Genomic DNA, 18806 nt, shown 5'->3' with positions numbered 1-18806 from the left:
TGTAGTGTAAGTCAATTGTGCGCACAAAATCTGACACCTAAGATGATGATATTTCTTAAGGAGGCTCAGATTCTGTCTCAAGCACTCTAAGTGTTCTTTCCATTAATTCTCAGCAGAAGTATTTTTCACTCAAGGTAATTAAAATTTGAAGAATTTCTTACATCAGGCCAAAAATACTTCGGAAAAATATAAGGAGTTTAAATAATGCTTTTCCAGAGACCAGCAAGGCACCAAATTTGACAAAGTAATATTTAAAATGACTGGTTAAGGGTGTCCAACATGTATGTAGAATATCAAGGAGGAATACAGATATATCCAGAATTTTTTACCTCCCTTTTTTACTTGCTTCTTTTGGAAAGCAGTTTGTCTCAGAAGAAAAAAAAGCTCTAAAGCTGTCACCATGAATCTGGTTTCTCAGGATGCAACTCAGTTTGACAAATGATGACTGCAGAATTTAAGGACACTGTTATAAGCCAGAATGCTTAACCCTTTTTCACATCAAAATCTCACCGATTGTCATTCTTTCATGCCATTTCTCTTTCAAGGATGACTTTTGGCTTTTTCAAATCAAACTGACATAATTTTCACTAAGCTACCTTTTTGCCTTAAAAATCTATTTGAGATGATCCTTCAGAACCTCTGTTTATCTCATGCTACCTTCTTTATTCCCTAACAAAACAGATTGTTATAATCATCTGAAATCTTAAGACATTAAAAAATAAAAAACCTTGCAAAAAAATTCATTCCTGTAGTGGAGAGTTCTATCTCTTTCTTTACCTCCATAAGCATTTGGGAAAACTTTCTTTTCTGTAAACTCAGGAAATGCATAAGATTTGGAAACCAGACAGTTAATCTGAGCATGGTGTATGAGTTTTGTTTTCCCAAAATTAATGGAATTTCCCTCCAGTTGCTTTCATTAAATATTACTTTTTGATGTCAAATATAGTCCTACTTCAGCAATTAACTGGTGATTTAGCATATAACTTCCTACCTTTCAGGATGCTGTGAGGTGCAGTGTATTAATCTTTTTTGTGCAATTATTTCAGAGATGCTTCAGAGATACAGAATACCAAAATGTTAGCATTTTTTCATGTAAGACAGAATGGCCATTCTCTGAATACCTCATATGCAGAACTCAGTATCCTCCATCAAGCTGCTTACCACAATAGGAAGAAACAGTAGATATTCTCTGCTAATGCAACAGCAACTCCTTCTCTTGGCATAAGCCAAAATGTAATGGGCAAGATAGAGATCACAACTAGTACATAATGGAAATTTTTAACTCTCTGGTTTTATATATAAATATTATGTATTGTAACTATCTGGTTATATAGATAAATATTATGTGTTGTATACAGTAATAACCTTAACTGGACAAATCATAATAATTAAGTCAGGGGAGATATATTCATTTACTTGTGATCATCAAAGGTAGCCAAGAAAATTGGGAAGAAGAAAGCAAAATTAATCATAAAGCCACCAAGTCAAGTCTGAAGTTCACTACTTACAGAATATATAAAACAATGCATTGCCTCTGGTCTTGTAACATAAAAAAGTTGCTGCCAAATGAAAACCACATTGGCTTTTGCTCCTAGCAGCTAAGCCAAATAATGTTTCCTCAGATAATTTTCTGGGGATATGTATTCATATTGTTCTAAACCATCTGATAATAATTAGACATTTATTTGTAAATTTCATAAGAGTGGTGAAAGCAGAGGAGACAGAAATAGCCCACTAGAAAGAAGCTATAAGAATCTCTGTCTCTAAATAAATGAAGGCCTGACTGAACATGGGAGGGATAAAATCAATATTTAACACAGAATGTTTGGTCCATTAAATTCCAAGGGGGGTGAGTTTCCAACACTTCGTTTGGCATCATGTACCACAGCCTGTAGAGTTAGGATCTAACACTGTGTGATGTACACTGACTGTACCATCTCTGGTGAGCCATCTGCCCTCTTTGGCAGTAGTGTCCAAAGAGAAAGGAAAAAAGGAGGGGGAAAAAAAGGAAAAATGTGGCAAACTTTATACACATGACAGTAAGGCTTTATCTATTTTAGAATCCACAAAAAAGCAAAAAGCAAATTGAAGCAGTTAACACTGGGTGCTTATCTCTGAGGTGAATTCTTTGAACAGTCCCTGGCAGGCTTTTGACACCTTTTAATGCCAAATAGCATTCTCCCAGACAATTTCTTAATTTTGTTTGGTTGTTAGTCCAGGTCAGGAACAATTCCCAATTGTCAGTCTATCTGTAGTCATGATTTTTTTGAGGTTGAGAAAGCTTGATGATACAGTATGAGCTGCTCTGTGGCCTCAGATGGCCTCAGTTCCTCCCTAGTTCCTACTAATATAGATATTACACAAGTGCATCAGAAACTTTAATGTCCATCAAGCTGAAATTGAATCAACATGACCTAGGAATGACTACAGAATCTGCAGGACATTGCAGTTCTTGGTGAGGAACATGTAACACTCTAATAAAGTTAGATAAACAGAGAAAACTGTAGCTAGAGATGTAGTGTTTAATCCTGGTATTTATCCAGTCAAACTTCTCTCTCTACTTTTGACTGGAGCAGAAGAAATAAAAACTACTTTATTTCAGATACAGTATATTGTGCTAAAAAGCAGAGGGTAAACTGACTTTGCCCTGACAAAATTGCCTATGAAGCGCTCTGTAAACAGATGTAAGTAGATACAGATAGTAGGTAAGATGATGAAAACTAGACTGTTAGTACAGAAATTAAACAAATAATTCACCTACTTTAATTTTTTTTTTTTTAGATGACAAAATAAAAGCAACAGGAAGACCAGTTAATTGCTGGCAACCCAAAGAGCAACCAAGACTGGAGCTCTTTCTTGCTGTACAAATGTAGAAAAAGAAGAATCTTAAGCAGTTTGGTTTGTACATGGAAGAGGGAGTATAGTGGTTAAAGCAAACAAGCTTTTAGAATTCTGGCAAGACTTTCAGTTTTGCATTTTTGCTGGTGTTTTAGTCTAGATAACAGAAATTTAGATTAGGAAAATATATTAAGAAAATAGGGGAAAGAGTAGTCTCTACCCAGACTCAGAGGGCAGAAGTCATAAGGTCTTGTGACACAGGGTGAAGAAAAGCTTAGGCAAAGTGCTCTCCTGTGGGTGATAGATAATGCAACATGGGCTGGCACTCTAGCAGGCAGGACCATGGGCTCAAAGCCACCAGGTGGAGAACAACTTCATCACAGCTCTGGATGTTCCAATAACCAGAAACACCATGTTGGCTTATTCATGTCTCACATCAGGCTGTAATTGGGACTGAAACATGGAGAGCTATTCACATCCTCCTGTGAATTCACTGGCTAAAACCTTTTGAAAAAGTAGGAATTAGCAGCAGCAGCAGCCAGCTTTGAGCTCCACAGTCGTGCTTCTGACTAACATGGGATTTAGGAACATTTTGGGTCCTTCTGGGGCCAGTAAAAAGAATTAGTTTAGAATATACCTTCAAGATGATAAAATGTTTCAGATTATGCTACCTGACCCTATTTCCAAGGAACCTATACCTGAGTCATGAGGGTGCAGATTACATGTAGATTACATGTAGATTCTTAAATCTGTAGATTAGATACAGAACATGTGGATTCCCAAAAGATCTCACCTTCCTTTCCTACTTCTACTTAAATCAATCAGCTCTATGGAAAATACATCCATTGGAGTGCACTTCAGCTTCTAAGCAAAAAGAAGCAAATTCTCGTGTGCCCCCAGGCTGGTGAGCAATGCCAGCAGGTCCATCTACTCAATTACTGTTGCTATGGCCATCTCTCACAAAAAGTAGGCCACAGGCTACGGAGAGGAATTTATCAGAGCTAAATTAACACTTCAAAATAATTCAAAAGCATTTGTGTAAAGTACCCTAAACATCATACCCTGAAAACCTTGCTCTGTGTTTCAGTGGTTAGGCAAAATAATTCCTCTATATTTAAAGTAAATTTTTCTCTGTCCCTAGAGAGGACCAAGAAAGAAAATAACAACAACCTTAAGAGATAGCTATAATTTGATGGATAGTTCTGTAATACAAAAGGCACAGCCAACAGTTCCAGCCAGAGAAGAGACATGGGTGGCGCAAGGTCAGGGTGCCCCAGTTGCCTGACAAGAAATTGATATGTCCAGCTCCCCGTGTATTCGTCCTAGGTCCTTGAAGATACACCAGTACTATCAGCTGCCAACAACAAAATTAAAACCTTTGATTTCCTCCCTCAGAATATGTTACCAAGCTACTTTAATTTTTTTTTTTTTTATGTGTTTAAGCTCTTGAAGCTTGTAAGATTTCTAAATTGCAAATTGAGGGGTGCTTGGTCTGTATTCACATATTGAATACTTAAAATGTTGTCAGGTAATTCTGAAAAGGTTTTTCTGATCAAAAAGGCAAGAAAATAATAATTTTAAAAGCAAATAAATTAAATACAGATTTCTAACGTAGTCATAACTTTTATAGAAATTCAAGCAACTGCTACCCAAGAAATCACAACCAACAAACTCACAAGCAACCAAGAAAACCTGAGCTGAGCTTTCTAAGAACATAATGAGATATGCATCTCATCACAATCTCTGTTAGTGTAGTGCATTATTTGGGGTTTTTGGGGTTTTTTTAAAAGCATTCTTGCAAAGGGAAGTGGCTCAGGAGAAGATTTTGCCTTTGGGTATGAAAACAGGATGTTGAAAAGACATCACTAAACACTACTTCTCCCCCCCCCAAAAAAAAAAACCCACAAAGACTAGTGTATATCTAAATTTCTTGTGTTTTTTAGCTGTCTCTGAGGAGAACTTTTTTTTTTTTAAGCCATTCCAAGCTAAGATAGAAACTCAGCGAAAAAGTGATGTACTGTGATGGTGTCTTTTATGTAACTTGGGATAATTCTGATTGCTAGAGCAACACAAGCTGAAATGAAAGCCTCCCCTTTTGTATTGTACCTTCCATTTTTTTTCCATGTAATGAAGTCACCATTGTCATGTAACCTTGATCTTGCAGTAATCTATGGCACTAGATTAAGGTACGACAAGCAAAATATTATGACTTCACAAAATGAAAGAAATAGAAAATTGTGCTACATTGCGCAGAGATTTGTTTTAAACAAGAAAAAAGTAGAAAAGAAGGAAAAAATCTTTCCTGTTCTTACAAAATAAATGTGCAAGCTGCATTAAACAAACATAGGATTGTGATATGAAAAATTATATTTAAAAGCCTTAGTAATTATTTTGAAACTCTTCTCTTGAGTCTTAGGGGAAAGGGGCAAGCACTAATATTTTAACCACCAAGTACAAAATATTTGAACTAAATATAGAGTAACTGAGCTTGAAGGCTGTTTTCCTTTCGTACTGTTATCATATTTGTTTTCCTTTTTTGCTTGTACAGGCTGTTCCACCACCAAACTTTGAGATGCCAGTTTCTATCCCAGTGTCCAACCACAACAGTTTGGTATACAGTAACCCAGTCAGCTCTCTGGGAAACCCCAACCTTTTACCACTGGCTCATCCTTCTTTGCAAAGGAATAGCATGTCTCCTGGTGTGACACATCGGCCTCCAAGTGCAGGTAACACAGGTATGCTCTGTTCAATCCCATCCCTTCTACAGTCGGCTCCTTGCATGTGTGGTCACTTTAAACTGTACTCCAAGAAACAAGAACTCTATTTTTATTAGTCATAAGAGTTTTTCCAAAATTTTCCAAAATTCCAAAAGAGACGAGAAAAAAAGCCCAAAAAAATACCTGACCATTGATTAAGATTGATGGAAATCAGTGAAGTCAGTAAAGAACAGAAGGGTAAACAACGTGCTCTTTCATAAAAAGGCAGCTTATCTACTTAATTCATGCAAGTACTCACTATATCATAAAGCAGAGGAGAAAATGTGGCCAAATGCAAATGATTTGAAGCAAGTAAGTTAGAACACTCACTGCTTAAATAATCAGTCCACAGGCTAAATGCAGAATTTATTTTTATTGATTCATTCACATGTTCCTTGATGGGTTAATGTTAGTTGAGCTCTGTAGTTCAGTACTTTACATAGCAAGGGCTTGTGCTTCGTTCTGGTGTAGATGAAAGCTCATCTCTGAATAGGATACGTGGGGATTAGGTTCTTTCAGTCTGTCTTGCTCCAGCAACATGAAGATTCTTAAGTTTACCAGGTTCAAAGAATCATTTGAGGTCTCCAAGTGCAAAGAGATGTTTTAAAAATGCTTTGTGTGAATGTCTGTGAAAGGCCGAGGAAGTTAAAAACTATGTATATGTGTGTGTATCTGTATATATATACATATATACATACATACATACATACATACATACATACATATATATATTCTGAGTTACATTCTTCTCCAGGCATCTCCAACCTCTTCCTCCCAGTCCTTTGCTTTTCAACTAAGGATAGTTTTCAAATGAAGGACTACTATACATAACTTCCAAACATAATTTTTCATATGCTGTAGAAGTATGAAACTAAAATAAGGAAATTACGGGTACTCCATACTTCATTTGTCCTTGAAAGGCAAGTGTCTCATACTGGTAACATTAAACATCATGGTTTTATAATTATGGGTCTCATTCAACTGCCTGTGGAAGTCAGAGGAAAGAAATGGGTACTACAGCAGGCTGATTGAAGGTAGAGGAAATATTTTGAATGTCTGAGTCTTGTAATTTATTGTGCTCATTTACAACATCTCATTTCAACCCCCTAGGTGGCCTGATGGGTGGGGACCTCACAACCGGTGCAGGCACCAGTGCAGGTAAAGAGAACAGAATTTATATTTATTTTTCCAAGTGAGTAAAGGACTTAATTCAAAAGCTGAGTTCTAAAATAGCTCCCTTTTATACGGGGGATAGTAAAAATTGATTAACAATTTTTTTAATTCCCTAAGGTTGTGGAGAGTTCACTGATATTTGTGTTTCTCTTATTAGTAGAAGGGGACTTGTTTTCCAGCAGCATCAAAAATTTTGCACCTCAACAAAATCCACAGAAACAAATGTCTGATTTCCTTCACATTAACCTTTCCATAAAAACTTTTGGGTACACTGCTTTTCCTTGTTCTAGAAAAACTTAGTGGAATCAGTATCAGAAGTGTCTGATCCTTTTAGCATCTTGGGAAGGTTTGCCATTGACTTGAGTGGAATTGGGGTTTCATTCTCTGAATTTAAGCTTGAATAAAGATTTTAATAGTGAATTGCTCATTGTACTTCAACGTACTGAGTGTAAATTGTATTTCAAACCCCTGCTCTAGGACCATTGCTAGTCAGTAAATCTGTTAGCATTTACTTAAATGATCAGTGATTAATTAACTTAAGTTTTGTTATATGTATTTGCTTGACTGCTTACACAAAAGGTAAAGGATTTTCAAAATAATCAGGCAGAGAAAAAGATGAGCCATTTAGTCCTGCTCCCTTAGAACTAGTAAGAACTGTACTGTGTTATCAAAGCAATGTTGTCAGAATACTCCCCTTTGCCCAGTAAACTCAGTGATTTCTTAGCAATATCAGCAATGTTGCATTATGACAAATATGGATTACAAAAGACAATGGCAAAATTACTTTTGCAGTTTGAGAAGGAAGCATGTATGTTCACATGCAGAAAACAACTGAGTGGTAAAGCAAGATATTTTGTTGGATAATTGCTCTCAGAGAGAATTGTAAAGAAAAATCCATTTTGTGCACTATATATCAAGGCTGATACAAATTACAATTCCAATATTGTATGTTAAAATTACTTATAAAGAAATGTCGGATATAATGGTTTGGGTTTTTTCTCCCTTGTCTGTTCTCAGCCTGAATTAGGGACCTCCATTTCCCTTTTATCTTCACACATAGATGAATCACAGATGTTTGTGTGATGCATTCATAGTACAGTTAGAGCTGCACTGCACTGCACCAGAAAGGCACTTTAAACACATACTGAAGCTTTGAGGAGTCATTTTGTATTAATTTTAGAGTTGGGAAGGCAGACCATGGAAACTTCACTATGTCTCCTTTGTTCTCAAAAAAAAAAAAAAAAAAAAAAAAAAAAAAAAAAAAGCAAGCTTGACAGAAAATTATAGTTTTGTTCATTGTCTCCTGTTAACCTGTGAAACAGAGCTAAAGAAAGATTCTTTCTGCACTGTTTGCATTTCATCTTACTGTTAAGCTTGAGCAACACTTCAGGAACGGGCAGACGGACTGGCGTAGGAATTGATCGCCCTATTAAGGGGCTCCCTCTCCTGGCTCATTTAGAAATATCACCTCGTTACTGGTTTCCCGTTCCTTTAAATAGATCCTGAAAAGCAATTAGTAAAGGAGGCAGTGTTTTCTTTTAAAACAGGAGCATACTAAGATTAAAATTCATCTTCATATGCATTTCTCATAATAATCCTTGCACTTAATAAAATCTGTATATCACTACACCAGCTGAAAATTTATATTCTTTCTAAATATGGGGTTTTTTTGGAAATATATTAAAAACATATATAAGCATAGGAAGACAATGGTTTGATTATCCTCAATCAAAAATTAAGGATTTGCATTACGCTCCCAAGCAATGTAACTTTAGAGTAAGCAGCTGATTTGTGGGGCATATATATGAGGGGCATTGCAAAGAATGCATCATAAATATTTAATTACAGGAATAGTCTTTGTTCTTTATTGGACAATAAAAGCTTTAAACATCATTAAAGAAGTGTTTTCTAAATTTCTTCAAAGCAGAAGAGTAGGAAGAATTAGATAAAGGGCTGAAAGAAGATGGAAAGGTCACGATAAGGTTGAATCCACTGCCTTAGTTGCATCATTCCACAATGACACTATTTTGGACAGTCATCTTTTTTTAGGGTGCAGAAGAATAAACATTAAAAGTTCTCTTTGTTCATCATTTTTCACAAGAAACAAAAACCTCTGGTTTTTCTTCTATTTGGCATCTGAGAAGCTGGTAGCATGGTCATGTTTGGGTTCATATTTCTGGCCAATTAGAACCTTCTGAATTTGCATTTTTCCACAATGTCAAAAAATAAAAAGCATATATTCAAAATAACATACTCCTAGAAGAAGAGTCTAAACAGTTTAATTTCTGACATTATAAAATGAGACCAGTTTTTGTTACTAGCACCAGATCTCACTTTCTTCACTACTTCAATAAATTACATCCAAAAAAATTGCATTATCACTGCAATATCAGAAATGGGAAAAGATTATTTAAGACAGTATTTTAAGAAGTATGTTATTTCATTGGTTTGCATTATTTCAAGTAATAACCCTAGAATCATCCACAATTTATCTTGGGAGTCAACCTAAGACAGAACTTAGGAAAGAAACTAGAAACTTAGAAAGCTGACTACTTCTTTATTGTATTACACAACTAATTACCATGTATGTCTCAGGTTTGTAAGAGTAAATCTGTTCTCAGCCAAACACTGATTGAGTAGGTTCTAGCATGTGATAGTAGCAATTGCCAACAAAATTGGAGTAAATTCACAAAATTCACATTTAGTATCATTGCTGAATTATAAATACAGCAATGTTGTTGGCACTATTCTATCAAAACTGACGCTTTTGATTGAAAGACAGAACAATAACTTTTTGGACCCTAATAGGTATGCTCTAAATCTATTTTAGTTTACTCCATAAATAATATAAGGGCTAAATTATATATTTATCTATTTACATAATAGACTATCTGAAGTTCTTTTCATTTTAAAGACTTCCAGTCTTTAACAAAACCACTTAAAGGTAACTTGAACAGAAATAAGTAATGTCTGCGAAGTTCTAGTCATAACATAAATAATGAAGTCAATTATCTGAACTCAATTTTTATTCAATGGCTTATTTTTTATGTTGAAAGTTTGGTAGAAAACTAAAATTTATAAAATATTTTTAAAGTTTTAAAATAGAACAGTATTGAGAGATGTCTTTCTTTGCATCCGTATTTTGAACTTTTGATTTTCGAAGTGCGTTCTGCTTTTAGACTAAGTTCTTTTTTTCCTTTTGTATGGCTTTCAGAGAAAGACATTTTGTATTTTGTAAAAAAGTTTTCCTTTGAATGGAATGAGTCCATTTAAATCAACAGACTTAAAACAACTATAAATAATAAAATCAAAGGAAAATTTCCATCTCAAGTTTTAAATCTATTATGGGTATAATAAAATATATACTTGCTTCAACTCTTTATTTCTGTAATTTGTTTGTTTCTCTATTCAACTTCTGTATTGCCCCATCTTGACAGTACTATTAAACTAAAGGAGAAAGTTATTCAAAAGTTCTTGGGGGTCTACAAATGCTGTCAGAGGAAATAAGTGCTTTCTCTCTCTCAATCTAATATTTTCAATCTACTTTTAAACCTGTTATTAAAAAGCACTAGAAACTGAATAGATCAGCATTGCATTTTGAAAAATTTATCCCATGTTTTTTATTAACCAAATCCTGTATTTACCTATAAATCAGCATCAAGTAATTTCCTTCTGGAAATTAGCCACAGGCCAACAATTGTCTTCTCATCTTCTAAAGGCTGAGGTCTTGGAGGGCCAGCCAGTATCATTTTCTAGTGCTTTCAATCTCTTTTTCTTTTTCTGGGTGGTGTACTGACTGTGGGTGAATGTATTATATATTCTACTAGTATTTCAAGCCACATGGGAATATATGTAATAGTAGCAATTTTTAATTTATATTCCCTCAGGGAAGAGGCAATCTGGATGGCATATCTTCAAAGAGTGGTTTAGTAAAAAGATGCGCAATCTACCCAATTAAGCTGACCAGCAGTACCAAAAATAAGCAAGGATTTTTTATAGACTTTTGAAACTATGAATATAAATAAACAAAGTCTTTTTTTAAAAAAAAAAGAAATTAAAACATTACATAAATATTCCTCACTCTACCCTGAAATCTTGGAATAGTCAAGAGAAGGTAATTCTTGGACTACAAGTGTGGAATATCTTAAATAAACAAATGAGCTTACCTTAAACCTCAGTTTATGGGCAGCCCGTTAGTAAGACAGTAACTGGGTTTGCCAGTTGGGAGAGTTTGTCTGTCCTTTATTACTTGACGAGTGCAATAACCCACAGACTTCTGATCCATAGCCTTGGCAAAATATGGTACAGTAGTCAACAATAGTTCCTGTGCTAGAAATCTCACAGTACAAAAGAAAGGACTCACAGTCGTTCATAACAGAGTTTGTGATGCAGTAGTGCCAAATCCAAACAATAAAAATTGATAAATTGACAGGTTGACTTAAAACCATGGAAGGGGATAAGAAATGAAAAATGTAACCGCTCTGGTTTTCCTTTTACACTTGTATGCCTTTATGCCTTAAAGTGTTCCTCCACCAAGGTTTTCTCCCTATAAAAAGAATATATATCTATATACATAGAGACAAATAGGTGGATGGATGGATGGATGATGGATGGACGGACGGATGGATGGATGGATGGATGGATGGATGGATGGATGGATGGATGGATGGATAGAGAGAGAGAGAGTGAGAGAGAGAGAGGGAGAGAGACACATATTTTTTTCTTCATTGTCTTGAGGGAAATACCTACAGGTAGGAAATTTTGTCAAAGCAGGCAGAACACTAAAACTTTTTTGGCAGGTCTAATACATAGTAGAAGGAAATAGTCTATCGGCTGAATTTCATATCTATGTAGGCAGTCATCATAGGCCTTTCCAACTCTAATTCCATGTAAGAAATAACATGTGAAAGTCACATAAATAAAACTTTGAGAATATGTCTGAAAGGCTAGATACTTCTGTTCATATAAATAAATTATTTTAATCTTGTGATGGGTGTTATATGCAAAGGCTGGGTGTGTCTGTCTTCAGCTAATTCATGTGACCTCTTCCCAAAGAGATCCATGCAAGCCCATTATCAGTAGACAACAATGAAAATCTGAAAAAAATTTACCTTTATTAGGTTCCCATCAGTTTTGTAAGTGTTGACTTAGTAATTTATTTAGTTATTCTCTGTCTCTTCATCTCTCTTCAACAATGTCTCAATATTTGTATTTATAAGAAGACAGCTTGAAAGGTTTGAAAAGAAAAGTTCACATGAAATGAACAATTAAGTGAGTCATACAAACTGGTTCTTTGTAAATGAGATCTTAAAGACAGGCATGATTGACTTCCTTTATTACAAGAAGTTTCAAATATTCCTCAAGATGAATTCAGGTTCTTTAGATAAAATCCCTTTCCTAGTGAAGTCTAGGGGAATTTTATGCTTTCTTTAAATGAGGCAGGGATTTCACTGTTTTTTCTGTCTGTATTCTTGCTCACTAAGACACAACACTGTCTTCTGTAGCACTCTGCAATACATATTCTTGTATTATGAAAAAAAAATATATAAAAGAAAAAAGAAAATAGAAAATAGAAAAAGGCATTGCAAATTAGAAAATGCCTGGATTTCATGCCTGTCCTGAGTCCTGAAAGGGATAGCTGACGCTTCTTGGACATGGACTGCAGCAATGACTTCACTGTGAGGAAAAAAAACAATAAATACTTTTAACCTCCTGCAGCTGTGACTGCAGCCCCACATGGAAATTCCTGACAGTATTAACATGACCGCTGCACTTTAACTTTTAATATGATTCACCAATTAAGATATTGACTCCAACAGTTCCACTTGTTTTCCAAATCTCTTACAAGGTGGTTTTTCCTGTGTTACCAGTAGGAGCAGTCTCCCAGTAAGAGAAGCCGAGGGAGACAGGGATGGATTTTCAAATTAAGGCATCCTGTTTATAATCAGAACTACACATCTTGAAATATTTTTCATTGAAAATAAATTTCCTCAAAATGATGATTGATTTAAAACAGCCCAAAAAGGAAATCACAAATCATTTGTCATCAACAAACAATTTGTTAAAACCAGATAATTCACAAAGGGGTCATGGCTTCAAACTGAAGCAGTGCAGATTTAGATTAGATTTATTATTAGATTTAGAAGGAATTATTGACTGAGAACTGTGAAACTCTGGTGCAGGCTGCCCAAAGAAGCTGTGGGTGCCCCATTCCTGCATGTGCTCAATGCTACCTTGGATGGTGTTTTGAGTAAGGTCTAGCAAAAGGTGTCCCTGCCCTTAGCAGGGGGGTTGGATCTGGGTATCTTTAAAGATTTTTCCAACCCAAACCATTCTGTGATTCTGTGCCATGATTTATCAAAAGTCTCTTTCTGGCAGTCAAAAGAGATAAATTCTCTCTTCTTCCCAGGCATGTATTTTTCTCCTTTATATTTTCACAAAGTATATATATTTTTCAGCAATGTAGTTTTCTCTTTGACATAAGTCACATCCTTGTGTTGCGTCCTTTTTCTCAGTCACTACAATGTTGAAACAACCCACATTTTAAAAAACAAAACAAAACAACTTATTTTTTACATAAACAGGAGCATCTTTTCAACTAGCATACTTATAAGAGCACAATTAAGTCCTAAAAACATATTTAGGGTAAGCGGTTATCTCAGATCTCAAGGGAAGGCAACATATGAATTGTTCACATGCTAAGAGATCAGGGCCATGCCAGTAACTGCAAGATTTTTTGGAAAAGCTGTGATGCTAACTAAGTTTCACACAACCACCTCATCACTTGGCAGTGACCTCTCCTATTAGACTACACCTTAGTGTAGAAGACCAGTGCATTCCTAGTGCAGAACATGGACTTAACATTTGCAAATGTCAAGTGAGAATGAGGAGGGAGCACTGTGCAGGGTCACAGACATTGCACTGTGCCACCTCCATTTGCTTGTAGGTACAACACCAATGGTAGGGGCAGGAGACCTCTTTTATCATGGTAAGAGCTGTGACTCTTTGGTCCCTGACATATTGTTTGGACCTTACAAAATTGTGACACAAGAGTATATTCCTGTTGCTCATAGCGCAGTAGGCCATATGTTTAAACTACAGACATGTAATATTTATAAAACATTAAACTGAAGACCACTGTATAATTAAATGATTTTTCTCAATAGTTTTGACTTAGTCACTGTTTTATTAGCTGAAGCTTCAATCAACACAAGATAATGTGACATATACAGGTTCTGAAAAAAGCATAACTATTGATAAAGTTGTTAGAATAAAATAGTGGAAATAGAAATAAATTAATCAATACAATTAAAAGTAAAGATATCAGAAAGATAGTGATTCTTCATGAAAGCTGTGTGATCTGATATTCCTGAAATGAGATGCCATTAAATAATTATGAAAGCACAAAATAAAGTGCTATGATCAGACACTATATTATAAGCATACTGGCAATAGTAATTGTAATGAAGACAGAAAAAACACAAACAGGACCTTTACTTGGATCATCCATTGCTCTGTTTCTCTGCTGAGTTTAAAAAAAAATTAAAAATTAAAAAAAAAAAAATAAAATAGGAGTAAGGATGATCACCCTTGAAGATGAAAGCACATTCCCCCTTCTCCCAGTGTATAACTTACCACAGACCCTCATTGTCTATGAGATATACCTCTGTTTCCAGGGGTTGCAAGGAGAGAGTCCATGTGAATATCTGCCTGCCACTTGGGAAGGCTGATTACAATGAGAATTGTTTTGACGGGTTTCTCACTGTTGCTTGTGTGGGTAACCACAGGCTAATTCAAACAGTCAGGTGCCACCTTTACGTTTATTTTATTAAGATGTGAACTCCTAAAGTGCGAGAATAGTTACTGGAAGTACTAATTTAGAAATTATTGGCAGTGACCTCTCCTATTAGACTACACCTTAGTGTAGAAGACCAGTGCATTCCTAGTGCAGAACATGGACTTAACATTTGCAAATGTCAAGTGAGAATGAGGAGGGAGCAAATAGAAGAAAAGAAAAATAAGAAATAGAAATCCTTCATGAAATCCAATGTACATATACACCTTGGAAGAAATATGACAAGTAAAAGCATACACTTATTGGAAAGTGTATTAGTATTTATTAAAACTAATGCTCTGCAAAGAGCATTAGTATTTATTAAAACACCTTCAAAAATGTAAAAGTTCATTTTGTATTAAAATTAACCCAGGTTCCTAAGGATCTTGTACATTCTCAATCCATTTGGTGAGGGAAAAACACTAGAACAAATAAGAGACCAAAATAAAGGACATACAAATTGTGTATCTTGTTCTTCATTCTTCCACATTCTTTGAACTACCATAGAGGATTTTTCATTCACTATATATCCTTGAAATCACAAAAGAGAAAAAAAAATATAAAAAAAAAAAAGAACACTTCCGACCATGACAGTTTCAAAATTTCAAGAAATAAAAATCCTAAAATTTTCCAGTTTTTCAAGACTTTGAATTATTAAAATTATGTTCAAGTATGTTGAGACATAAGGAAAAAATTTACGCTTTTCTCCTTCGTGTTACCTTATTTTGTGGAAAGTTTCCTGGCTTAAATGTTCAGCATAGATTTATTGTCCTGACTCAGAATATTACTAATTGCAGCCACTTTACAACCCCTGTAACACGAATGACCAAAACTCCCTTAAAGATACAGGTGTTACTAATGGAGGATGAAAGGAGAAAAGTAAACTTTGCTCTTTGTCCTGTTCTAATTAAGCTTGTGCCCTTCTGGTATCCTTAAGATATTAAAATTTAAGATTAAGATGTTTAAGATGGTATTACATGAATTTTCATGTAATTTTTCATGTAGTTTTTCATTATTAAATGGATTTTTAAAAAATAGTTCTTCCTGATAGAATAACTATCAGTGCATAAAAGTAACTCTTCCAAGTTTTTTGAAAAGTTATGTTACAGGAATTAATCATGCAGTTTTTGCTTGGATGGAATTCATTCTACAGTCAATGGCACTTGTGCAATGCAAAATGTGAGAGCATGCCCAAGAGGAGTATTCTGTGATCAAAAAAGCATTTTTCTTTACATTCTGCTATTAGTCCAAATGCAAAGTCTGGCACTGCATCTCATGACACGTGCTGCTCCACTAGCTCTGTCTAGAAACAACCTCTTTTCTGCATAAAATATTTTTTACTCTCACAAGTCAGTATGACAAACAATACAAGGAAAAATTTTTTTTTCTGAAAACATGTTGAATTAAAAATGCTGTAAATTTACAAATTCTGACATACACCCTTTAAAATTTGTGCATCCACTGTTTTTATTTTCATTATTTTCATTATGCCTCACAGAATACATTTTTAATGTTTAAAAATGTTCTATTCCATAAAAAAGATGGCTTTTAACTGAATAAAAATGTAAAGCAAACTTTCTCCAAAATCCATCTGGTTTTCATTTTCTTATGATCTATAATCAGGAAATCCATTCATATACAACATGTAATTTTTGTGCTTTCAGGTGGATAGCAGAATGAGATGTTCTGCATACGGTCACATCTAAATTGATAATTGTCCAGGCAGAGTGTAATTTTAAAGTATAGCATGAATGAAGATGTAATTTGTACATTATAACTCTTATTCATTTGTTTTGCCTCTGAATGTAAATGAGGCTGTTCTCTTTGGTGGATTTATCTGAAGGTGGAACAGCTGCCTCTGAGCAGGCCACAGCTCTCTTGAGTTAAAAGGATACAGTTTAAAGAGGTGGTTTGCATGCAGGCTCTCTTAACTTCAAACCACATGCATCACTGATTTCCAAATGATGGGTTTCTGTATTACTGGTTTAAGGTCCACAGTCTTACATTCCTGAATACTCATTATACCAAAAGTATAACAGTTTGGTGACTGGAAAGAGGAACTGTTATTATATGGCTCCAAAATGCTAGTATGCATAATATGCCATGAACAGCAGAAATATGCTGGCAAAGAAAAGATTGCACTAGTTCTTAAAAAGAATTTGATGTTTTTAAAATATAAGTGTCATCACTATTCAATATTCAAAAAATAGTTCAAACTATTTTTTACATCAATAAAGGTCAGATAAAGGTTTTTGAAGAATAAAGCTTCATATAGAAGCACTCTTCCCCCTGATGTTTAATAGTATATAATATTAATTATCTTATGTAGGAATCTTATGTAGGAAATGGGAGTTATTTCTTGTAAGGTGATTTATTCTCCAGAAATCACAACTAGAAATTCTGTATGCAGTTTGCAAAAGATGAACTTTACTTAAAATGCAGTGTGGTTTCTGGTAGAAAGTACTGTTGTATATTCAAAATGCCCCTTCTAATTTTACCACCTGTAGTAACACATAGCACTAATTTGAGCATAATAGGTAGCTCACCTATGTTGAGAACAATTGTTTGTTTTGAGAAAAAAGCCTACTGGTACAAAGTGGAAAAATTTTGACAGCCCTCTTCTGAATTTGCTTGGTAAGTCTAAGATACATTTCAGTAACTCATTTTGTTTTCCTAACTGTATGATGTCACTAAGGAAAAAAACAACAAGATTAACTATGAAAAATATTTTAGTGCAAAATCTCCAAAGCCATTTTTAATATGGAATTTTTAGAAGTGATATGAGTGTTCCTAAATTTTCATCATAATGCAAAGGCTTTGGAGATCATGATATTAAAACTCATGAGAAAAAACAAGCCAAGCCAGAGCAGTTACTGAAGATACCTGGCAAATTCAGAATTCAAACAGATCTTCATAATTTTTGTGTGCCATTAGTGTTCAGAGTTCAGGGTCTTCTAAAACTTGAAGTGGTGTTTTTATATTCAACAGCCTTTGACAGATTTTATTTCCATGGATTTGCTGTTTTGATGAATACAAGTACCTAATGCACCTGAGGATTAAAAACTTGAAAATCTTAGTCATGCTTGGACACACTTCTTTATCTTAACCAGAGGTGCAAATCACTGTAATGTACTGTCATTTTTCTGTCCACCTCATAGACATAATCAAATTTAGTTCCATAATCCATTTATGTTCTTTGGGGCTATAAACTCCATGTCACATTGTGGGGGGGCGAGATACTGTGGTCTTCACTGACTTCAGGTCTACAAAGGAAATTTGAAGATCAAGGGTTTCTGACACAGAGGGCTCTGCCACACTGGCTAGTTTATCTTACACAAATTTGAGGCTGTCTGTTGCAGCTTGTGAACAAAAGCTGAGCCCAGAAACAAAAGCCTTCCCTAGCCTTTGTTTCTTTGGTATTTCCCCATGAAGGTTTTCTCTTTCCATATTAATTTTCATGCTATTCCCTCTCTATGACTGGGCAGTTTCTGTACCTCTCTTGAGATTGTGTGGATGGAATTTCAAGGTTGCACTAAAAAGTCATTTTTTTTCCCTGGATTTTATGTAAGTAAGAGGTGAAGTCAGGAAAATGAAATAGTGGAATGGTAGATCAGTAACCTTATGGACACATAGATGTCAAGGCAATGCAGTAAGAGAAGAACAGCTTTTCCTAAAAATTATAAAGGAAGCATTTGTTTGTCAGAATTGTTCGTGGGGCCAGCAGAAGAGAGATGAAGATGAAAGATACAGTGGTATTTTCCAAATAAGGTTATGATCTGGCTCCCATTGGCTGTAGTGTTTACAGAACCAGGTCCAAGAAGTGTAGTGAGAAAGAGCCAAAAGAATTTATGAATCCTTCTGGTCCTCCCATTGCCTTTTGTGGAAATTACAGCCTTGATATACTTATTGTTTTTTTAAAAGCAAAACAAAATAATGACCTGCAAAGGGCTGAGTTAGGAAATGCACAATGTTCTGTAGATGTCAAGAAAATATAAAATAGCTTTTTTTGAGTTTTTATGCCCTTAAATTATCTGACTTTCCTGATTCTTTTAAGACAAATGTCAGACAGCTGTCTCTACCAAGGCACAGTGTATTGTGCTATATATCACAGTGCTGTAAACAAAATTGTATCACCTAGTCAATTTCAGCACATCACCGCGATGTCAGCAGCCATGAGAGAAGCATTTGAAGACCAGTTGTTACAA

At 35.0% G+C, this 18806-nt stretch overlaps 1 protein-coding gene across 12 annotated transcripts in view; it reads left to right on the top strand.

The window, feature by feature from the left end:
* The window catches only part of MEF2C (myocyte enhancer factor 2C), a 124165-nt gene that overhangs the window by 90050 nt on the left and 15309 nt on the right, over positions 1 to 18806 (top strand). For 9 of the 12 annotated variants that reach the window (XM_015652824.3, XM_033511346.1, XM_015652826.3 and 6 more), the window contains 2 exons: positions 5387 to 5573; positions 6705 to 6752. In XM_015652824.3, the coding sequence (XP_015508310.1) occupies positions 5387 to 5573; positions 6705 to 6752 (235 nt within the window). The remainder of the gene's footprint in view (positions 1 to 5386; positions 5574 to 6704; positions 6753 to 18806) is intronic. The other 3 variants (XM_015652828.3, XM_015652827.3, XM_015652834.3) reach the window with 1 other exon arrangement.

The sequence above is a fragment of the Parus major genome, chromosome Z (assembly GCF_001522545.3).
Source record: "Parus major isolate Abel chromosome Z, Parus_major1.1, whole genome shotgun sequence".
Classification (NCBI taxonomy): Eukaryota; Metazoa; Chordata; class Aves; order Passeriformes; family Paridae; genus Parus; species Parus major.
This window is presented reverse-complemented; position numbering and strand designations above follow the sequence as displayed.